The sequence below is a fragment of the Ovis aries genome, chromosome X (genome assembly GCF_016772045.2).
Source record: "Ovis aries strain OAR_USU_Benz2616 breed Rambouillet chromosome X, ARS-UI_Ramb_v3.0, whole genome shotgun sequence".
Classification (NCBI taxonomy): Eukaryota; Metazoa; Chordata; class Mammalia; order Artiodactyla; family Bovidae; genus Ovis; species Ovis aries.
Genome location: NC_056080.1, coordinates 127072703 through 127092491, shown reverse-complemented (window position 1 = coordinate 127092491; position 19789 = coordinate 127072703). Strand labels below are relative to the sequence as shown.

General features: G+C 44.1%; 2 protein-coding genes across 10 annotated transcripts in view; one reads left to right on the top strand and one right to left on the bottom strand.

The window, feature by feature from the left end:
* The window catches only part of ATG4A (autophagy related 4A cysteine peptidase), an 81641-nt gene extending 70774 nt beyond the window's left edge, over positions 1–10867 (top strand). For all 5 annotated transcript variants that reach the window (XM_060408103.1, XM_060408100.1, XM_012107574.5 and 2 more), the window contains one exon: positions 9279–10867. In XM_060408103.1, coding sequence (XP_060264086.1) covers positions 9279–9349 — 71 coding nt within the window. In that variant the 3' untranslated portion in view covers positions 9350–10867. The remainder of the gene's footprint in view (positions 1–9278) is intronic.
* Positions 10868–11468: 601 nt separating this feature from the next.
* Positions 11469–19789, bottom strand: part of COL4A6 (collagen type IV alpha 6 chain) — a 349227-nt gene continuing 340906 nt past the window's right edge. For all 5 annotated transcript variants that reach the window (XM_060408094.1, XM_012107575.4, XM_060408095.1 and 2 more), the window contains 8 exons: positions 19244–19360; positions 18815–18976; positions 18525–18623; positions 17256–17402; positions 16418–16534; positions 15342–15533; positions 13754–14040; positions 11469–13060 (listed from right to left, as the gene is read on the bottom strand). In XM_060408094.1, the coding sequence (XP_060264077.1) occupies positions 12800–13060; positions 13754–14040; positions 15342–15533; positions 16418–16534; positions 17256–17402; positions 18525–18623; positions 18815–18976; positions 19244–19360 (1382 nt within the window). In that variant the 3' untranslated portion in view covers positions 11469–12799. The remainder of the gene's footprint in view (positions 13061–13753; positions 14041–15341; positions 15534–16417; positions 16535–17255; positions 17403–18524; positions 18624–18814; positions 18977–19243; positions 19361–19789) is intronic.

Sequence of the window (19789 nt, the reverse complement as noted above, 5' to 3'; positions counted from 1 at the left end):
TAACCATAAATTTGTTTTCTATGTCTGTGAGTCTATTTCTGTTTTATAAATAAGGTCATTTGTATCATTTTTTAGATTCCACGTGTAAGTGATATCCTGTGGTATTTACCTTTTTCTTTCTTAGTTTACTTAGTATGATAATCTTTAGGTCCATCCATGTTTCTGCAAATGGCATTATTTCATTCTTCTTTATGGCTAAGTAATATTCCATTATATATACATGCATGTGTATATATACATATATTATATATACACACCACATCTTATTTATCCATTTACCTGTAGATGGGCACTTAGTTTGCTTCCATGTCTTCACTATTGTAAATAGTGCTGCTGTGACCAATGAGGTGCATATATCTTTTTGAATTAGATTTTTCATCTTTTCTGGATCTATGCCCAGGAGTGTGACTGCTGGGTCATATGGTAACTCTATTTTTAGTTTTTTAAGAAACTTCCACACTGTCCTCCATAGTGGCCACATCAATTTACATTCCCAGCAACAGTATAAGAGGGATCCCTTTTCTCCATACCCTCTCCAGCATTTATTATTTGTAGATTTTTTGATGATGGCCATTCTGAGCAGTGTGAGGTGATACCTCATTGTAGTTTTAATTTGCAGTTCTCTAATGCTTAGTGATATTGAGCATCTTTTCATGTGCCTGTTGGCCATTTGTATGGCTTCTTTGGAGAAATATCTATTTAAGTCTTCTGCTTATTTTTTGATTGGGCTGTTTGTTTTTTGATACTGAGCTATATGAGCTATTTATATATTTGAAAGTTAATCCCTTGCAGTCACAGCATTTGCAAATATTTTCTCCCAGTCCATAGGTAATCTTTTTATTTTGTTTACAGTTTCCTTTGCTATGCAAATGTTTTTACATTTAATTAGGTCCCATTTGTTTACTTTTACTTTTGTTTCCATTACTCTAGGAGACAGATCAAAAGAAATATTGCTGAAATTTATGTCAGAGTATTCTGCCTATGTCTTCCTCTAGGAGTTTTATAGTATCCAGTCCTACATTTATTTTGAGTTTATTTTTTGTATATGGTATTAGAGAATATTCTGATTTCATTCTTTTTCATGTAACTGTCCAGTTTTCCCAGAACCACTTATTGAGGGAACTGTCTTTCCTCCATGGTATATTCTTGCCTCCATTGTAGTAGATTGGGCTTCCCTGATAGCTCAGCTGGTAAAGAATCCACCTGTAATGCAGGAGACCCTGATTCGATTCCTGGGCGGGGAAGAGCCACTGGAAAGGGATAGGCTACCCACTCCAGTATTCTTAGGTTTCCCTGGTGGCTCAGATAGTAAAGAATCTATCTGCAATGCAGAAGACCTGGGTTCGATCACTGGGTTGTGAAGATCCCTTAGAGAAGGGAACAGCTACCCACTCCAGTATTCTGGCCTGGAGAATTCCATGGACTGTATAGTCCATGGGATCGCAAAGAGTCGGACTTGACTGAGCAACTTTCACTTGTTGTAGATTAATTAACCATAAGTACATGGGTTTATTTCTGGGCTTTCTGTCCTGTTCCTTTGATCTATGCTTCTGTTTTTTGTGCCAGTACCATACTGTTTTGATGACTGTAGCTTTGTAGTATAGTATGAAGTCAAGGAGCATGATTCCTTCGGCTCTGTTCTTCTTTCTCAAGATTGTTTTGTCTATTTGAGGTCTTTTCTGTTTTCACACAAATTGGAAAGTTTTTTGTTCTAGTTTTGTGAAAAATGCCATTGCTAGCTTGTTAGGGATTACATTGAATCTGTAGATTATGTTGGGTAGTATGGTGTTTTTAACAATATTAATTCTTCCCATCCAAGAACATGGTATATCTTTTCATCTGTTTGTGTCATCTTTAGTTTCTTTCATCAGCGTCTTATACTTTTGGGAGTACAGGTGTTTTGCCTCCTTATGTAGATTTATTCCTAGGTATTTTACTCTTTTTAATGTGATAGTAAGTGGGATTATTTTCTTAATTTCTCTTTCTGATAGTTCATTGTTAGTGTACAGAAATGCAACAGATTTCTGTATGTTAATCTTGTACCCTGAAACTTTACCAAATTTGTTGATGAGCTCTAGTAGTTTTCTGATGGCATCTTTAGGATTTTCTATGTATAATATCATGTCATCGGCAAACAGTGACAGTTTTGCTTCTTTCTTTCCAATTTGGATTACTTCTATTTCTTTTTCTTCTCTGATTGCTGTGGCCTGGATTTCCAAAACTATATTGAATAAAAGTGGCAAGAGTGGGCATCCTTATCTTGTTCCTGATCTTAAAGGGAATGCTTTCAGCTTCTTGCCATTGACTATGATGTTTAGCTGTGTGTTTGTCATATATGGCCTTATGTTGAGGTATGTTCCTTCTATTTCCACTTTCTGGAGAGTTTTTATAATAGATGGATATTGAATTTAATCAGAAGCTTTTTCTGCATCTATTGAGATGATCATATGGTTTTCATTCTTTAATTTGTTCATGTGGTGTATCACATTGATTTCCAAGTATTGAAAAATCCTTGGATCCCTGGGATAAATCCCACTTGGTCATGGTGTGTGATCCTTTCAATGTATTGTTGGAGTCAGCTGGCTAGTATTGTGTTGAGGATTTTTGCATCTATGTTCATCAGTGATACTGACCTGTAATTTTCTTTTTTGTGTGTGATATCTTTGTTTGGTTTGGTGTCTGGTTGTTAGTGGCCTTATAGAATGAGTTCAGAAGTGTTTCTACCTCTGCAATTTTTTAGAATAGTTTGAGAAGGGTAGCTCTTAACTCTTCTTTAAATGTTTAGTAGAATTCACCTGTGATGCCATCCAGTCTTAGACTTTTGTTTGTTGGGAATTTTTAAATTTCTGATTCAATTTCTGTACTGGTAATTGGTTTATTCATAGTTTCTGTTTCTTCCTGGTTCAGTCTTGGGAGATTGTACCTTTCTAAGAATTTGTCCATTTCTTCTAGGCTGTTTATTTTATTGCTGTATAGTTGCTCATAATAGTCTCTTATGATCTTTTGTATTTCAGTGGAGTCAGTTGTAATATTTCTTTTTTCACTTCTGATTTTATTGATTTGGGTTCTCTCCCTTTTTTTCTTGATGAGTCTGGCTAAATAAAGGTTTATCAATTTTTTAATCTTTTCAAAGAACCAGCTTTTGGTTTTATTGATCATTTTTTTTTTTAGTCTCTATTTCATTTCTGCTCTGATCTTAATGATTTATTTCCTTCCATAACTTTGGGTACTGTTTGTTCTTCTTTCTCTAGTTGTTTTAGGTGTCAGTTTAGGTTGTTTGAGATTTTTATTTCCTGAGGTAAACTTATATTGCTATAAACATCCCTCTTAGAAGTGCGTTTGCTATAACCCATAAGTTTTGGATCATCGTTTATTCATTTTCATTTGTCCCTAGGTACTTTAAAATTTCCTCTTTGATTTCTTCAGTGACCCATTGGTTGTTTGGTATCATATTGTTTAACCTCCATGTGTTTGTGGATTTTTGCAGTTTTTTCTTGTATTTGATTTCTAATCTCATAGAGTTCTGGTTGGAAAAGATGCTGGATATGATTTTAGTTTTCTTAGATTTACCAAGGCTCATTTTGTGGCCAGGAGAATGTCCCATGTGTACTTGAAAAGAATGTTCTGCTGTTTTTTGATGGAATGCTATATAAATACCAATTAAGTTCATTTGGTCTCATGTGTTATTTTAATAACTGTCTTTCCTTATTGATTTTCTGTCTCAATGATCTGTCCATTGATGTAACTAGAGTGTTAAAGTTCCCTACTATTATTGTGTTACTATCAATTTCTCCTTTTATAACTGTTATTATTTGCCTTATATATTAAAGTACTCCTATGTTAGGTGCATATATTTTTGCAATTTTTATATTTTCTTTTTGGATGCATCCCTTGAATCCCTTGATTCACCCCTTGTAGTGTCCTTCTTTGTCTCTTGTCACAGTCTTCATTTTAAAGTTTATTTTGTCTGATATGAGTATTGCTATTCTTGCTTTCTTCTGATTTCCATTTGCGTGGAATACCTTTATCTATCCCTTTACTTTCAGTCTGTATACGTCTCTAGATCTGTAGTGAATATGTTGTAGGCAGCATATATATAGGTCTTGTTTTTGAATGCATTCAGCCAGTGTGTGTCTTTTGGTTGGAAAAATTTAGTCTGTTTGCATTTAAAGTAATTATTGATAAGTGTCTTCTTATTGCAATTTTGTTAATGGTTTTGGATTTGTTTTCGTAGGTCTTTTCCCCCCTTTTTCTTCTTTTGTTCTCTTGTGATTTAATAACTACCTTTAGTGTTATGTTTGGATTCCTTCTTTTTGTGTGTATATCTATTATAGATTTTTGCTTTGTGGTTTTTGTATAAGTCTGTATATAAATGTGACTGTTTTAAGTTGCTGATCTGTTAATTTCAAATGCATCTTAAATACCATGCATTTGTACTCTCCTCCCCTCATGATTACTGTTTTTGATATCATGTTTTACATCTAATTGTTTTTTGAATCCTTTATCTGCTTATTGTAGATACAGGTGACTTTACAAATTTTGTCTTTTAACCTCCTTACTAGTTTTGTCTGAATGATTTTCTACCTTTACTGTATGTTTGCCTTTATCAGTGAGCTTTTTCATTTTCTAAATTTCTTGTTCTTATTTGTGATCTTTTTTTTCCACACAGAGAAGTCCTTTAACATTTATTGTAAAGCTGGTTTGGTGGTGCTGAATTATTTTAGCTTTCCCTTGTCTGTAAAGCTTTTGATTTCTCTATCAAATCTGAATGAGAATCTTTCTGGGTAGAGTATTCTTGGTTGTAGGTTTTCCCCTTTCATCACTTTGAATATATTGTGTCACTCCCCTCTGGCCTGCAGAATTTCTGCAGAAAAATCAGCTAATAGCCTTATGGGAGTTCCCTTGTATGTTATTTGTTTTCTCTTGCTGCTTTTAGTATTCTCTCTTTATCTTTAGTTTTTATAATTTTCATTACATCATGTCTTGGTGTGTTCCTCTTTGTGTTCATCTTGTATGGGACTCTCTGCACTTCCTGGAGTTGGATGCCTGTTTCCTTTCCCAGGTTAGGGAAGTTTTTAGCTGTTATCTATTCTAATATTTTCTCAGGTCTTTTCTCTCTCTCTTCTTCTGGGACCCCTATAATGCAAATATTGGTGCATTTAATGCTGTCCCAGAGAGCTCTTAAACTGTCATTTCTTTTCATTCTTTTTCTGTTTTTGTTTTTTTTTTTCTGTTCAGCTGTAGTGATTTCCACTGCTCTGTCTTCATGCACACTGGTCCATTCTTCTAGTATATTTTTTTTCACTTCTTTTTTAAAATTAATGTATTTTTTATTGAAAGATAATTGCTTTACAGAATTTTGTTGTTTTCTGTCAAACCTCAACATGAATAAGCCATAGGTATACATCTTCTAGTATATTTTTCATTTTTGGATTTGTCATCTCAGTTTGGTTGTTCTTTATATGTTCTCTTTGTTAAATACTAATTTCTCACTCTTTGCATCCATTCTCTTCTCAAGTTCTTTGATCATCTTTATAATCATTACTCTGAACTCATTCTTGAGTAGATTGCCTAACTCCTCTTTACTTCATTATTCTGGAGTTTTATCTTGTTACTGTGTCTGGAATATATTCCTCTGCTGCCTCATTTTGCCTAAGTTGCTATTTGTATTTTTTTGTCTGTGGTAGGTTAGTTACATTTCTCAACTTTGGAGAACTGGCCCTCTGAAGGAGGCATCCTGTATGTCCCAGAAGTGCACACCTCTCTTGTCACCCAAGCTACATGCTCTGGGTGTTCCCCCTATGAGGGCCATTTGGTTCTTTCTGTTGTGGTGGGCTGACTCTGTGGGCCATCTACTAGCTTAGCTGGTATCAAGTCTGGTTGGTTGCCAGGCCCTGCCTTGTGCACATTCTGCTGGTAGCTGTTTAGTGGGGCCTGGTCATGAGGTGGCTGGTTGCAGAATCCAAGGGGGCCCAAGGGCTAGTGCTGGCCCACTGGTGGCTGGAGTCAGGGTCCTGAAGACTCTGGGGCTGTGCCAACTAATGGCAGAGGTTAGTGCTGGATTACTGGCAGGCAGAGCTAGTTCCTGTAGTGTGGCTGCTGGGCCCAGGGATCCCAGAGCATGTTTCAGATCATTGGTAAGTGGGGGCTAGTTCCTGATACAGTTGGGTATGAGGTCTGGGGTGTCCCAAAGGTTTCATTGACCTGCTGTGGGCAGGGCCAGGGCTGAGGTGATCCCAGGGTCAGGACTGGTTTCTGTTGCAGGATATAGTTTTCTTGCTCCTAGTGTCTGCCCCCTGGTGGATGAGGGGGATCTAGAGTCTTGTTCAGGCTTCCTGGTGGGAGGGGCCAGGGCCTGTCCACTGGTGGGTGGAGCTGGGACTTGGCCCTCGGATGGGCAGGGCCATGTCTAAGGGCGTGTCTAGAGGCTGTGGGCTTTCGACTTCTTCAGGCAGCTTGTCTGAAAAGTGGAAGTGTTAGTCTTTCAGTCATGTCCAACTCTTTGAGGCCTCATGGACTATAGCTCTCCAGGTTCCTCTGTCCACGGAATTCTATAGGCAAGAGTACTAGAGTGGGTAGCCATTCCCTTCTCCAGGAGATCTTCCCAACACAGGAATCGAACCTGGGTCTCCTGCATCACAGGCAGATTCTTTACCACTGAGCCGCCAAGGAAGCCCTGCCCAATTACTTGTTTGGCCTGAGGTGTCCCAGCACTGGTGCCTACAGGCTGTTGGGTAGGGTCAGGTCTTGGCACTAGTGATCCAACATGTCAGCTACCAGGAATGTACATGTGGTAGAATATTCCCGAATATGACCACCATCAGTGTCTATGTCCCCCTGGTGAGCTGCAGCCTACCCACACCTCTCCAGGAGAGTCTCTGAGACCAGCAGGTAGGTCTGGCCTGTCAGTAAGTCAGTTCAGTCACTCAGTCATGTCTGACTCTTTGCAACCCCATGGACTGTAGCATGCCAGGCTTTCCTGTCCATCACTAACTCCCGGGGCTTGCTCAAACTCATGTCCATCGAGTCGGTGATGCCATCCAACCATCTCATCCTCTGTCGTTCCCTTCTCCTCCTGCCTTCAATCTTTCCTAGTATCAGGGTCTTTTCCAATGAGTCAGTTCCAAAGAACTCAGGTGGCCAAAGTATTGGAGTTGCAGCTTCAGCATCAGTCCTTCCAATGAATGCTGCTGCTGCTGCTGCTAAGTCGCTTCAGTTGTGTCTGACTCTGTGCGACCCCAGAGATGGCAGCCCACCAGGCTCCCCCGTCCCTGGGATTCTCCAGGCAAGAACACTGGAGTGGGTTGCCATTTCCTTCTCCAATCCATGAAAGTGAAAAGTGAAAGTGAAGTCACTCAGTCGTGTCCGACTCTTAGTGACTCCATGGACTGCAGCCTACCAGGCTCCTCCATCCATGGGATTTTCCAGACAAGAGTACTGGAGTAGGTTGCCATTTCTTTCTCCACTTCCAATGAATATTCTGGACTAATTTCCTTTAGGATTAACTGGTTGGATCTCCTTGCAGTCCAAGGGACTCTCAAGAGTCTTCTCCAGCACCACAGTTCAAAAGCATCAATTCTTTGGCACTCAGCTTTCTTTATGGTTCAACTCTCACATCCATACATGACTACTGGAAAAACCGTAGCTTTGACTAATCGGACCTTTGTTGGCAAAGTGATGTTTCTAGTTTTTAATATACTGTCTAGGTTGGTCATAGCTTTTCTTCCAAGGAACAAGTGTCTTGTAATTTCATGGCTGCAGTCACCATCTGCAGTGATTTTGGAGCCCCCCAAATTAAAGTCTCTCACTGTTTCCATTGTTTCCCCATCTATTTGTCATGAAGTGATGGGACTGGATGCCATGATGTTAGTTTTTTGAATGTTGAGTTTTAAGCCAACTTTTTCACTCTCCTCTTTCACTCTCATCAAGAGGCTCTTTAGTTCTTTGCTCTCTGCCATAAGGGTGGTTATCATCTGCATATCTAAGATTATTGATATTTCTCCCTGCCATCTTGATTCCATCTTGAGCTTCATCTAGCCCGGCATTTCACATGATGTACTTTGCATATAAATAAGCAGGGTGACAATATACAGCCTTGACATACTCCTGTCTCAATTTGGAACCAGTATGTTGTGCCATGTACAGTTATAACTGTTGCTTGGCTTGCATACAGTTTCTCAGGAGGCAGGTCAGGTGGTTTGGTATTCCCATCTCTTGAAGAATTTTTCACAGTTTGTTGTGATCCAGATAGTCAAAGGTTTTGGCATAATCAATAAATCAGAACTAGATGTTTTTCTGGAACTCTCTAGTTTTTTTGATGATCCAGTGGATGTTGGCAATTTGATCTCTGGTTCCTCTGCCTTTTCTAAATCCAGCTTGAACATCTGGAAGTTCACAGCTCACATACTGTTGAAGCCTGACGTGGAGAATTTTTTTTTAAATTTTTTATCTGACTTGGAGAATTTTGAGCATTACTTTGCTAGCATGTGAGATGAGTGCAATTGTGCAGTAGCTGGAACATTCTTTGGCATTGCCTTTCTTAGGGATTGGAATGAAAACTGACCTTTTCCAGTCCTGTGGCCATGGATGCGTTTTCCAAATTTGCTGGTCTAGGCTCCTATCAAATTATTCCTTTTGCCCTGAGTCCCAGTACACATGAAAGTTTTGTGTGGGCCCTTGAAGCGTAGAGTCTGTATTTCCCCCAGTCCTGTGGGGTTCTTGCAATAAACTCCTGCTGGCCTTCAAAGCCAAATGCTCCAGGGGGCTCCTCCCCTGAATGCCAGACCCTCAGTCTGAGGAGCCTGACATGGGGCTCAGAACTCTTACTCCTGTGGGAGAGCTTCTACAATATTATTCTCCATTTTGTGGGTTGCCCGCCCATGGGTGTGGGATTTGATCATATCGTGAGTCTGCCCCTCCTACCCATATTGCTGTGAATTCTTCTTTATGACTTTAGTTGTAGAAGATCTCTTCTGGTAGGTTCCAGTCCTTTTCATCAATGGTTGTTCTACAGATAGTTTTGGTTTTGTTGGGCTCGTAAGAGGAGGTGAGCTCAGGATCTTTTTACTCTCACATCTTGGGCCCCTAAAACTATTTTGATTCTTTATGGAGAATTGCTAACACTTGGCAGTGGTCTCACCTATAAGTCTCCTCTACACTAGCTTTTGTGTAGCAAAGCAATTAAAAAATGTATGGTCTTAACTACCGAGTAACATACTGACCTGTTGAACCAAAGGTTTTCAAGCTTTTTTTTCCCCCTCATTTCTGTATTCTGATAGAGTTCATTGACTCTACTGAACAACTAGAGGAATTTGACCTGGAGGAAGATTTCGAGATTCTGAGCATATAGGATAGTGGGAACTCATCTTGGAGATCTGTCTTCCATCTGGCACCAGAAGAACACGAACTCATCACGTAAAACTTTTTTAGTCAGCAAGTGCCTAATATGCCAACAGCATACAAACTTGATAGGAATCATGACTGAGCCAATCACCATTTCTCAACAACAAAAAAGAGAGAAAGAACGATATACCCTTTCCCCAGAAGGAACTAAAACAATCATGGAATCTAGGAGCAGAAAGATTAGGAGGCATCTCTTGCTTCCCAGCTTCTTACATGGCCACAGCAAATCTTCAGCTGCTGGAATGAGGAGGTGGATGTGTGGAGGACAGCCAGCAACTCCCACCTTGCTTTCAGCACCAGCAGATGAGAGATGGTTACCTTGTGCTTCTTTACCCTTTCAGGTTAGACCTCTTTGGGCTAAATACTAAGAAGCAATCTGTTCCCTTGCTCTAATAATAAAGTGTTAATCATTGTATCAGAACAATTGTAACAAGAACAAAATGTTCTTGTTAAAGTATTTGAATATGTATTTAAATAATCATAATTGATCTCAAAAAGTATGTCAAAGACATTACATCAAATGCATATTTATTGATCTTCCTATTTGAGAGAACCTTACTATTGAATGGGTCATTGTCCCCGTCTTAACTGATACTTTTGTCAGATGTCACCCTGTCCTTAAATCATTTACCACTTAATTCAGGGGTCTGCAAACTTTTTCTGTCAAGGGCCAGAGAAGAAATGTTTTAGGCTCTGAAGGCCATCTAGCATCTGTCACAGCTACTCATCTCTGCTGGTGAAGCACCTAAACAGCCCTGGACAGTGTGCACACACGAGAGCCTGGCTGTAATGCAATAGAACTTTACAAAAAACAAACAAAAAAAACGGGAAGGGCTGGATTTAGCCCCAGGCTGTAGTTTGCTAATCACTGACTTAAATTATTGATTTTTGTTTGGGAAATTAAAAATTATGGTTGAATTTGACTCCCTTTTGCTTTATAGTCACAATTGGAAAGCTAATTATTCATGTGGTGACATGAATCTGTGTATCAAATATTATTTGGGGACTGTTGTTATTGTGCAGTTGCTAAGTCGTGTCTGACTCTTTGCGACCTCATGGACTGTAGCCTGCCAGAGGACTGAAATCCTCTGTTCGTGGGATTTCCCAGGCAAGAATACTGGAGTAGGTTGTCATTTCCTCCTCCAGGGGATCTTTGCAATGCAGAGATCAAACCACGTCTCCTGCACTGGCAGGCAGATTCTTTACCACTGAGCCACCTGGGAAGCCCTTAATTTCAAGACTAGCAACATACTGAGTTTTAAAGCGCATATTCATCAAATTGGTTTTGCTAACCATTCTCCTGTATGGATGTACCTCACATCCCAGTGATATTTTCCCATTTTCCACTCCTTGTCTTTTTCAAATTGTATGCATTTCACCTCCATGCTCAACAAAGTGCCCAGTAGGCCACAGGAAGGCCAGCAACTGCAGTATGAAAACTAGCAAATAAAGGAAATAAACCAAACTAAGGTGGGGTGTTTTTTTTTTTTTTTGGTATAGTTAGGAATATTTGAATACTCATTTCCTTAGATTTCATATTCTTATTTTACCCAGTAGGAAGTATATTCCAGTGAATTCAGAATTTGAAAGATGCAAAATGGTATTCAGTGAAATGTCTCTCCCTCCCACAAGTCAGTTCTGTTCCTTGAACCCTCCCAATGTTATTAATTTCTTGTTTATCCTTCCAGAGGCTATATTTTATGCATATACAAATACATGCAAATATATCTTAGATTTGATTTTAATGACTTTAAAATTTCTCTCCTTTTTATTAATCTACAAATGATCCTGAGAACCCAGAAGTATGGAAAGCCCTTTCTTGAACTCAAGCATGTGATGGGGCTAAAAACAGTAGTAAGCTTATCTTGAAACAACTTATAGATTTGTTGCCTGTTGGAAGACATTTTCAGGCCTTGACTTTCATTGTATTCTTCTGTGTCTCACTGTTATGTTGTAAAGCTCAACTTGCAGTAACAAGAACCTCCAAGGCTCTGAGGGGGACTTAGGAATTTCAGTGACATGAGCTTTAGAAAAATTTTCATCAAAGAATGTCAAAGAGTCAAATGTTCACATTGAATTCCTTTTATTTGCAATGTACAAAGTTGACACCATGCTTATTACTCAAGAGGTGAAGGTAACAATAGTTTGGATTATACTGATTATGCTTTGTGTGTGTTGGCACAGTTTATATAATATTTAAGGAAACAGAATCACCTGGAAGGAATTGCCTCATGTCAACATAGCTAAGTGTTCTGGGAAACTGATAATTAAAGGAAATGGTTAAAATAATCTTCCTAAACAGAATACGATATAGTTTATAATCTGTCCAGGCTTGCTTTGGGTCTGCTAACTGTTAAAGAGAGCAGTGTGCTAGATTTTTATGAGGCTTAAAAAAACATCAAAATGGTTTAACAGGCTACCTATGAAACAGCAATTGGATGGAAATTTTAATGGCAAGTCTCTCACAGCCTCAAAATGCAAAGCAACCAGCACTGCAGTGTTGATTTGCCACATTGCACACATCTGGATGGCATTTGGAATAAACAAGGGCTTCTGAGAAATTGGGGCAAGGGATTTACCTTTTTGTTCCTGGAGTCAAAAGCAAAATTCACACCTCCTTACCCATCCTCCTCTCTACCCCCAGCCCAGGAGAAAGGGCGGCAGTTCTCATTTCCCTTTATGGGTCTGACCCCATTTGGTACATCCTCTGCTTTACTCTGCATCAGGCCAAGTCTGCTGCCTGTGGCTGGGGAGGGAGCTGACAAGGAGGAATTGATTTGTCTATGACCATATGAAGTTGATGAGCCCCTCTTGGCAGCTGGCCTTCCAGCACAGTTGTGCTTACTGTCGAAGGAGTCAAAGCTCACCCCAGGTTACTGGCTAGCACCTCATTCTGTCTCCGTGAAGAGTGAGAGTTTGCCCTGTGCAGGCTCTATCCATCCATAATGTTGAACCAGAGAAAATTTTTTGTGTGTGGAAACACTGGGCTCTAGTTTAAGTCAAATAATGTGTGGTGACCTCTGGACATAGAGAAATGGCTCCTTAGCTGTCATGAAGAGCTTTCTGATCAAGATGGTGAGGAAAGCGAGCATTCTAAGAAAGTGGTGGCCTAGCGGTCTTTCTGAGGTAGCCATGAAGAATCACGCAAACATCCAAACCGAATTGTAGCACCAGGTTCACTGAAATGGGACAGCAGACCTCAGCAGGGTGGGCTCGCCCAGGGGGCCTGAGGGTGGGAGTGATCAAGGTCCAGTAGTCCAGGCCAAACGAGACTCCAAGGTACAGCTTGACAGATGGGCCAAAGGGCTTAGGCCTTTCTTCTTCAGACCATTCGGGTTTGTGAGGTGACCGTTGTGTGCAGGAAGGGAGAGCAAGGGGCAGAGTGGCAGGTGCCACCCTACACGCTTTTCATACACACCTGGCAGCGGCTGACCCGGGTGTGGAGCTGTCCGGCTTTCAGCGTCTCAGATATAGGCTCCTCCCCAAACTGCTGCCTCTCTTCCACTGTTGTCAGCCAGAAACTATATTTGTTGGCAAAGTAGTGGCAGGTGCCCCGGGCACCACTGCACTCGATGAAAGGAGTAGCCCGGAAATCCTCTAGGCAGGATCCAGGAGAGACCAGGGACTGGCCCCCGCCCTCTGCACCGGCGGCTGTGTGCTGAAATGGACAGAGGGTGGCCGTGAGCTGGTCACCAGGGAGGCAACAGGCTCTGCTTCTCCAGCTCTGAGCTCTGGCCCCTTGGTTCAGCCCCATGTCAGGTCAATAAACCAAACGCTGTGTTTTGGACCCTTGTCCCTGCCTCAGGACCAGGAGTGCCTCCTCCGAGCTCCCGAATGCCCTCCTAGCCCACAGCTCCTGGGCTGTGGCTACATTGTAGCCAGCTTCTCTCAGACTGCTGATGCCCTCGAAGTCCCCCAGGTATGCTAGTGCCCCTGGCAGATTTCCACTGATGAAGAAATTTGAGAAAGGCTGAATTAAGGAAAATCCAGTGGGATTCAGAATGCAGTTCTCCTCAGAACCCTTTGCTCCGAGCCCATGGTGGTTTCCAGAGAAGGGAGACAGCATGGAATAGTCTACCAGGTGGTTAGACCATGGGCCCTTCCCCTCATGGATCTAACAGCTCTTACTCTGAAGTCCCCTTTATTGGAACTCTTACTTGTAATCTGTACCACGCCCATGAGGGGACATTTAGTGTTTGTCACCTGTCGAGTACAAATGGGCCTCATATTTGGCCTAATGTCCCGGCCCTCGTGTCACCCAGCTCCCTCAGCACTTGATTTCAGGATTTCTCTCCAAGCGCTCCCTACCCTTGGCCCTTACCCTGGGGGAAGGGGCAGTGTGGGGCCTCACCATGAGGAAGGAGTACCCAATCCACAGACTGCGCCAGCCCAGGGGGCACTGTGGGATGGTGATGTCCTGGCTGTGCACAGCAATGGCTTGCGAGGGCGCCTCACACACAGAGCAGCGGCTGATGTACTGGGGGATCTGTGTCTGGCCGACAGGCATCATAGGGATAGGGGCAGTGGTGGAGAGCCAGTAGGACTTGTCATTCCGTCGGGCATAGTGGCACACTTCATTCACATTGCAGTAGATGAATGGCATGGTGCTGAAGCGGGGCAGGCAGGAGCCAGCAAACCCTGGAAGGAGAGAAGATAGGCAGGGGCAGGTAAGGTCTGGCTGAGGGACCGGGCTGGGATTGTCCTTGGAGCCACTACGACTGGACTATATGGTGGTTTGGATTCATATCCAACTGCTTGTTCCAGAGCATGGTTGCCTCTCCTTCTGGTCCTGGACTACTGTACACACCCTGATGTCTGCTGATCAAATCCTACTTTCTATGTACCAGAGAGATTGGATAATGAAGAGTCTTTTTAGAAACTGAATGAAGACTCCCTAAATCAACCCATTTTGTAAAACCAACATTTAATAGAGTGAGTCTACGTTTCAGAGTCAGCACACCTGAAGACAATTCAGTTAATTCTTGGGTAATCATTGTTACTCACAGGTCATATTATTATTACTACTACTAATTGCTTCCCTGGTGGCTCAGATGGTAAAGAATCTGCCTGCAATGCAAGAGACCTGGGTTTAATACCTGGGTCGGGAACATCCTGGAGAAGGGAATGGCAACCCACTCCAGTATTCTTGTCTGGAAATCCCATGGATGGAAGAACCTGGTGGGCTACAATCCATGGGGTCGCAAAGAGTCAGACACAAATGAGCGATTAAGCACCTTAGCACTAATCGTTAATGTTAAATGGATGGTTAATGCTTTTGAATTGTGGTGCTGGAGAAGATTCTTGAGACTCCTTTGGTTTGCAAGCAGATCAAACCAGTCAATCCTAAAGGAAATCAACCCTAAATATTCATTGGAAGGACTGATGCTGAAGCTCCAATACTTTGGCCATCTGATGCAAAGAGCTGACTCATTGGAAAAGACCCTGATGCTGAGAAAGAATGAAGGCAAAAGGAGAAGGGGCGACAGAGGATGAGATGGTTAGATGGTATCACTGACTCAGTGGACATGAATTTGCATAAACTCTGGGAGATAGTGTAGGAGAGAGGAGCCTGGTGTGCTGCAGTCTATGGGGTCACAAAGAGTCAGACATGACTTAGCAATTCAACAACAACAAATATATGTAAAACATTGTTCTAAGCATCTTACATGGGTGATTTCTGTAATCCTCACTCCAACCTATGAGACAGGTACTAGAATTAGCCTTGTTCCATTGAGAAGGAGGCAGAAGGTAAATTAGGTTGAATAACATGTCCAGAGTAAGTGGCAGAGCCAGGGTTTGAACCCAGATCTGCATGAATGACTGTAGACCTGGTACTTATAACCCACTATCCAACATGGGCCCACCAATGGTTGGGAGGAACAAGGAGTGGTCCTTGTGGGGACAGATGGCCAGGGGTGGTTGTGGGAGCTGGTACCTACCCAGGTCCTGGTTGTGGGCTTTCTCTTGCCCCTCCACAAACAGCAGGCTGTAACCCACCCAGAGCTGGCTCATCCCGCTGGGGCACAGGGGCACCTGTTCTGACTGGCTGTGCTTCACCAAGGTGTAGCCCACTCTCAGGCTCTGCCCAGGCACTCCAGCCCTCCCGAAGGGGCCCGGCTTCCCTGGAGCTCCTGAGATGGAGAGAGCAGAAAAGGGGTGAGCCAGGTACAGCCAATAACAACAGCAGGTACTCACTTGGTGGCAAGCGTTGAGCAGGGGGCATTATGTACAAGCATTAGCTCACTCAATCCTTACAACAACCTTATCACTCCAATTTGTGGATAATGAAACTGACTCTCACCACCTACAGCTAGTAAGTGGTAGAACTAGAATGCCAACTCAGATGTATCTGGCTAGAGAGTCCTCATTTTGAAAAGCACACGATCCGGTTTTTCTTTCGCAGTCACCCAACCTTGGGTTCTCTGGGATGGGATGAGGGAGCAGAGGGGGCCACTTCTCGGGCTGGCGTTGCAGGCTTTCATAGGAGATAACTGAGGACCCACTGAATCAAAGGCAGCGAAGGCAGAGCTGGGGTTAGCGAGGCAAAATCACACCCTCCTTTCCTGTCAGGCATAGCTAACAATCACAGCACTTTTCCTGTGAGCCTCAGGAATGTTGATTTGCCATTTTTGATATAAAAGGAGGTAAGTAGCAGAACAGCCATATCTTACCTCAGTTTTTCTTCTCCCTTGAACCAAACCCCCTTCTGTCCACATCAGAATCCCTTGGTAGAAGGGGGTTGGTGCAGGGCAGGGGAGTCATAGCTCTTAAGAGCTGGAAGAGAACCCAGAGAACTATTTGGAACAGTTTTTCACCTTCTGGAATATAGGGCTCTGATCCGTCACAGCTCAGAATGGAGTCGGCGTGAATGGATGAGAGCCCAATTTTCCAGCCTCCTAGTAGTGTCAAGCTTTACTGCCAGGTTTCCTAATTCTAAGATTTGAGATTTTGACTCACTACCAAGCCTCAAACCCTTATAGAAACCCTCTGCCTGCTACTGCTGACATTGCCAGACCTTCAAATCCTGGAGGGCCTTGTAGTCCAGGCAGACCAGGATCACCAAGAGCCCCAGGTGGGCCAGGGAGTCCATTGGTGCCATCTTTGCCGGGGATGCCAGGTAAACCTTTAGATCCTGCAAGGAGAGAAGGCCCACAGTGGGGTACTCAATGTGGAGGAAGAGGGACTTCTCCAGGTCTTCCCCAGAGAAAGGGGACTTGTGTGTCATGCCCAGGACTCACCAGAAGAGGGCAGATTTGGCTGTCACCTGGGAGTACACGCTGAGCACAGGGCTGAGCCTCCTAGGCTAGTCCTTAGTTCACGTCTGGGTAGCTCGGCCCTGGGACCCCACTCTGAACTTAGCCCTTCCGAACCCCTTCACACACCTGTCCTCACTTGCTCTCATCCTCCCAGCAACTCTGGGAAGGACACAGGGCAAATGCTGGGGTCCCAAGTCAGAAATGAGGATACTGAGGCCTAGAGAGACTGTTAGCTTACTCCAGATGGGGCAAAACTGGAATTAGAAGCTGGGTTTTCTGTCCCCCAACCCTGGGCTTTCTCCCTTGCTCTTTATTGCCCACCATACTCCCTCCTTCCTGCAGCAGCACATTAGTGAGGGACAAGCTGTCTGGATTAGCTATTGTGCTCTGCCCACGTCCTCTGAAGCCAAGTACAATTGCTGGCCCTGGGGGCCCTCCTTCCTGGAAAGAAGCTTGGGAGCTTTGTGAGGAAACCAAGGAAATGCTTGATGAAGCTACCCCCTTGAAGCTGTGGGGTTCCCAGTCAGTTGCTTCAGCATCCCAATCAAAGCCATCTCAGCTCCCAACTAAGTTCCCTTTCCCTGGCACTCTACTCACCTTGTAGGCCCACAGGTCCTTGGACTCCGGGGTCTCCCATGAGGCCAGGGATGCCATCAATGCCTGGAAGGCCCATGGGTCCAGGGGGAGCCTGGATGGCTTCTGCAATGGGTGTGTGTCCAGGAGCACCTCGAGGGCCGGATAAGCCTGTGGGCAGGTGGAAGAAATGGAAATGTCAGGCGGAGGCAGAGGAGGTGGCTAGGGAAGGCCCCTGGAGGTTCAGTTGGCATCACACCCTAGGACATCAAACTCAACCAGCTGGCTTACTGATAGAAGCCAAATAAGTCAATTTGCTTGAGTGCCTGCTGAGTTCTAGTTCCTGGTAGATGAGGGGATAGAGCAGTGGGTAAGACCTTTATGAGTCTGTTGATAAAGATGAAATATACATAACTGACAAAAAACCTTAATCTTACTGCAAATTGTAAAAAGTGCTACAAGGAAAATGGAGAGTGCAATGACTGTGGGATCCATCCCACAGCAGAGAGGGCTACAGGGTGGAGAACCTGCTTTAGTGATAAGTGGCCTGTTACAATCAGTGAAACCTAAGCTGAGATTATTAAAGCATTAGATAGGGCTGGAGGTAGGGGAGAGTATTCCAGGAAGTAGAACTAGCATGTGCAAAGGCCCTGTGGCCAGCCAGGGTGTGATGTTTTTGGATAACAGAAAGAGGCCAATGTGAGAAAAGCACAGTGAGCAGCAAAGGGTAAAAGCTGGTGATGAGGGATGCCATGGGATACCAATGGATGATTTCTGCTTTAATAAGACCTCTCCCACCACAGTCTGGAGAAACAATTGTTGGGGGAGGTGCATAATGAAAGCATGGAGACCAGTCAGCAGGTCACCAGTGATTCACGTGAGAAATGCTGGTGGCTTGGATCTGAGAGGTATTGGAGGTGATGAGAGGGGAGCGGATGCAAGGCCCATTCAGGAAACACAGCCCCCAGGAGTTGCTAATAGGATTGGATGTGTGTGATTGAGGGGAGTGGTGTAAAAGACGGGCTTCATTTCTGGATTCAGCAAATGGATGAGTGGTAATTGAGTGCCAAGCCAGTACACACTAATAAGAAATGATGCAGAGAGGGGAGGTCAGTGGTAGGATCCATGGTGGCAAAGCAGCAGTGGCCTTCAGTCCTGGGAGCTGATGGTGGCAGCGGTATCCCCAAGGTGGACAAACTCCATTTCTGGTACCATGATAAATGACTCCTGAAAGAATCTTACTCAAACCCCTCCCTTGAGCTCAGGAGCAGGTGGTACATGCTCTCAACTCACCTCTTGGCCCCGCCTTCCCCTTCATCCCGGGAAGTCCTGGGTCTCCAGGTGGTCCAACCTTGCCTGGAGTCCCCATGAAGCCAGGCTCACCTCTCATGCCTGGCAAAGCCCAAAGGAAAGCAAGTCAGGGCCTGACACGGTGGTGCTGATGGGGGAAGGGGGCTTGAGATTAAGCAGAGACAAGGGCCAGAAGAGCATCATCAGTTGGTCTCTGTTCACAGGGTGGCAGGAAGGGGCCATCTCCAACTGTGGAGTGGGAAAGGGCCCAGTTGCCAGCCATGCAGCCATACCTTTCAATCCTAGCTCTCCAGGGAGGCCAGAGAAACCTGGAATCCCTTGGTCTCCTTTGGGCCCTTGAGGGCCAGGAATTCCAGGGAAGCCAGGGTCTCCAGGGTCGCCTTGATCTGAGGAGGGCCCAGGGGGGCCTGGGGGCCCAGGGGGGCCTGGGCGGCCTAGGGATAAGATAGGAAGAGGGATGAGGGCAGGGGGCAGAGGAAATGGCCACTGTGGAAGGCCTTGACATTGATAGGAAGCCAAAGCCCATTCCCAAGGCAGATAATGTTCCCTCGCCTTCTGTGGGGCCCCAGTGCCCAGGCCTTTCCAAACCCTTTTAGCAAAATGTAGCCCGTTCCGGTCCCCTGTGTCCCTGCAGGGGGAGGGGTGTGAGGTTGGACTGTAGACAAGGCAATGCCAGCCTTCTTTGGGCTTCCTGGCTTTACCTCGTTCTCCATCTAGGCCTGGTCGCCCAGGGTCGCCAGGCTGTCCTTCTATGACTGAAGGCAAGGAGAGGCCCAGTGCACCGGGGAGACCAACGGCACCCTGGAGACCTGGAAAACCTGCAGAGAATAAATAAAAGGGGCTGCAGGGGCTTTGTGTACCTATTAGAGGGCCAGGCTCTCTCAGAGAAAATGGAAGCCATTAGGTAGCAGCCAGAGCAGCCTAGGCCAGCAGAGGGCTCTTGTCCCTTGCTCCTCCCTTGGCAGCCAGTGGCCCCAAACAGCTGACAGGGGCTCAGAGAGTCCCCACTGGCATTGAATTGGGATGAACAGAGCCTCAGAAAGTTCTAGCTCTCCAACCTCTCTGGTAATGGAAATATGTTAAACAGATTTCCCCAAAATCAGGAAGAAAAGAAGGTATAACTGTCGCACCTGGAACTGAAGTTTCCTGAGGTGTTTTTAAACCTATTGTATAATGTTTCATTGAGTTAGCCAGTCTTGTCTGCTGCTGCCCAAAGAAGGTTATAGACGGAGGTAGGGTGTAGCCCC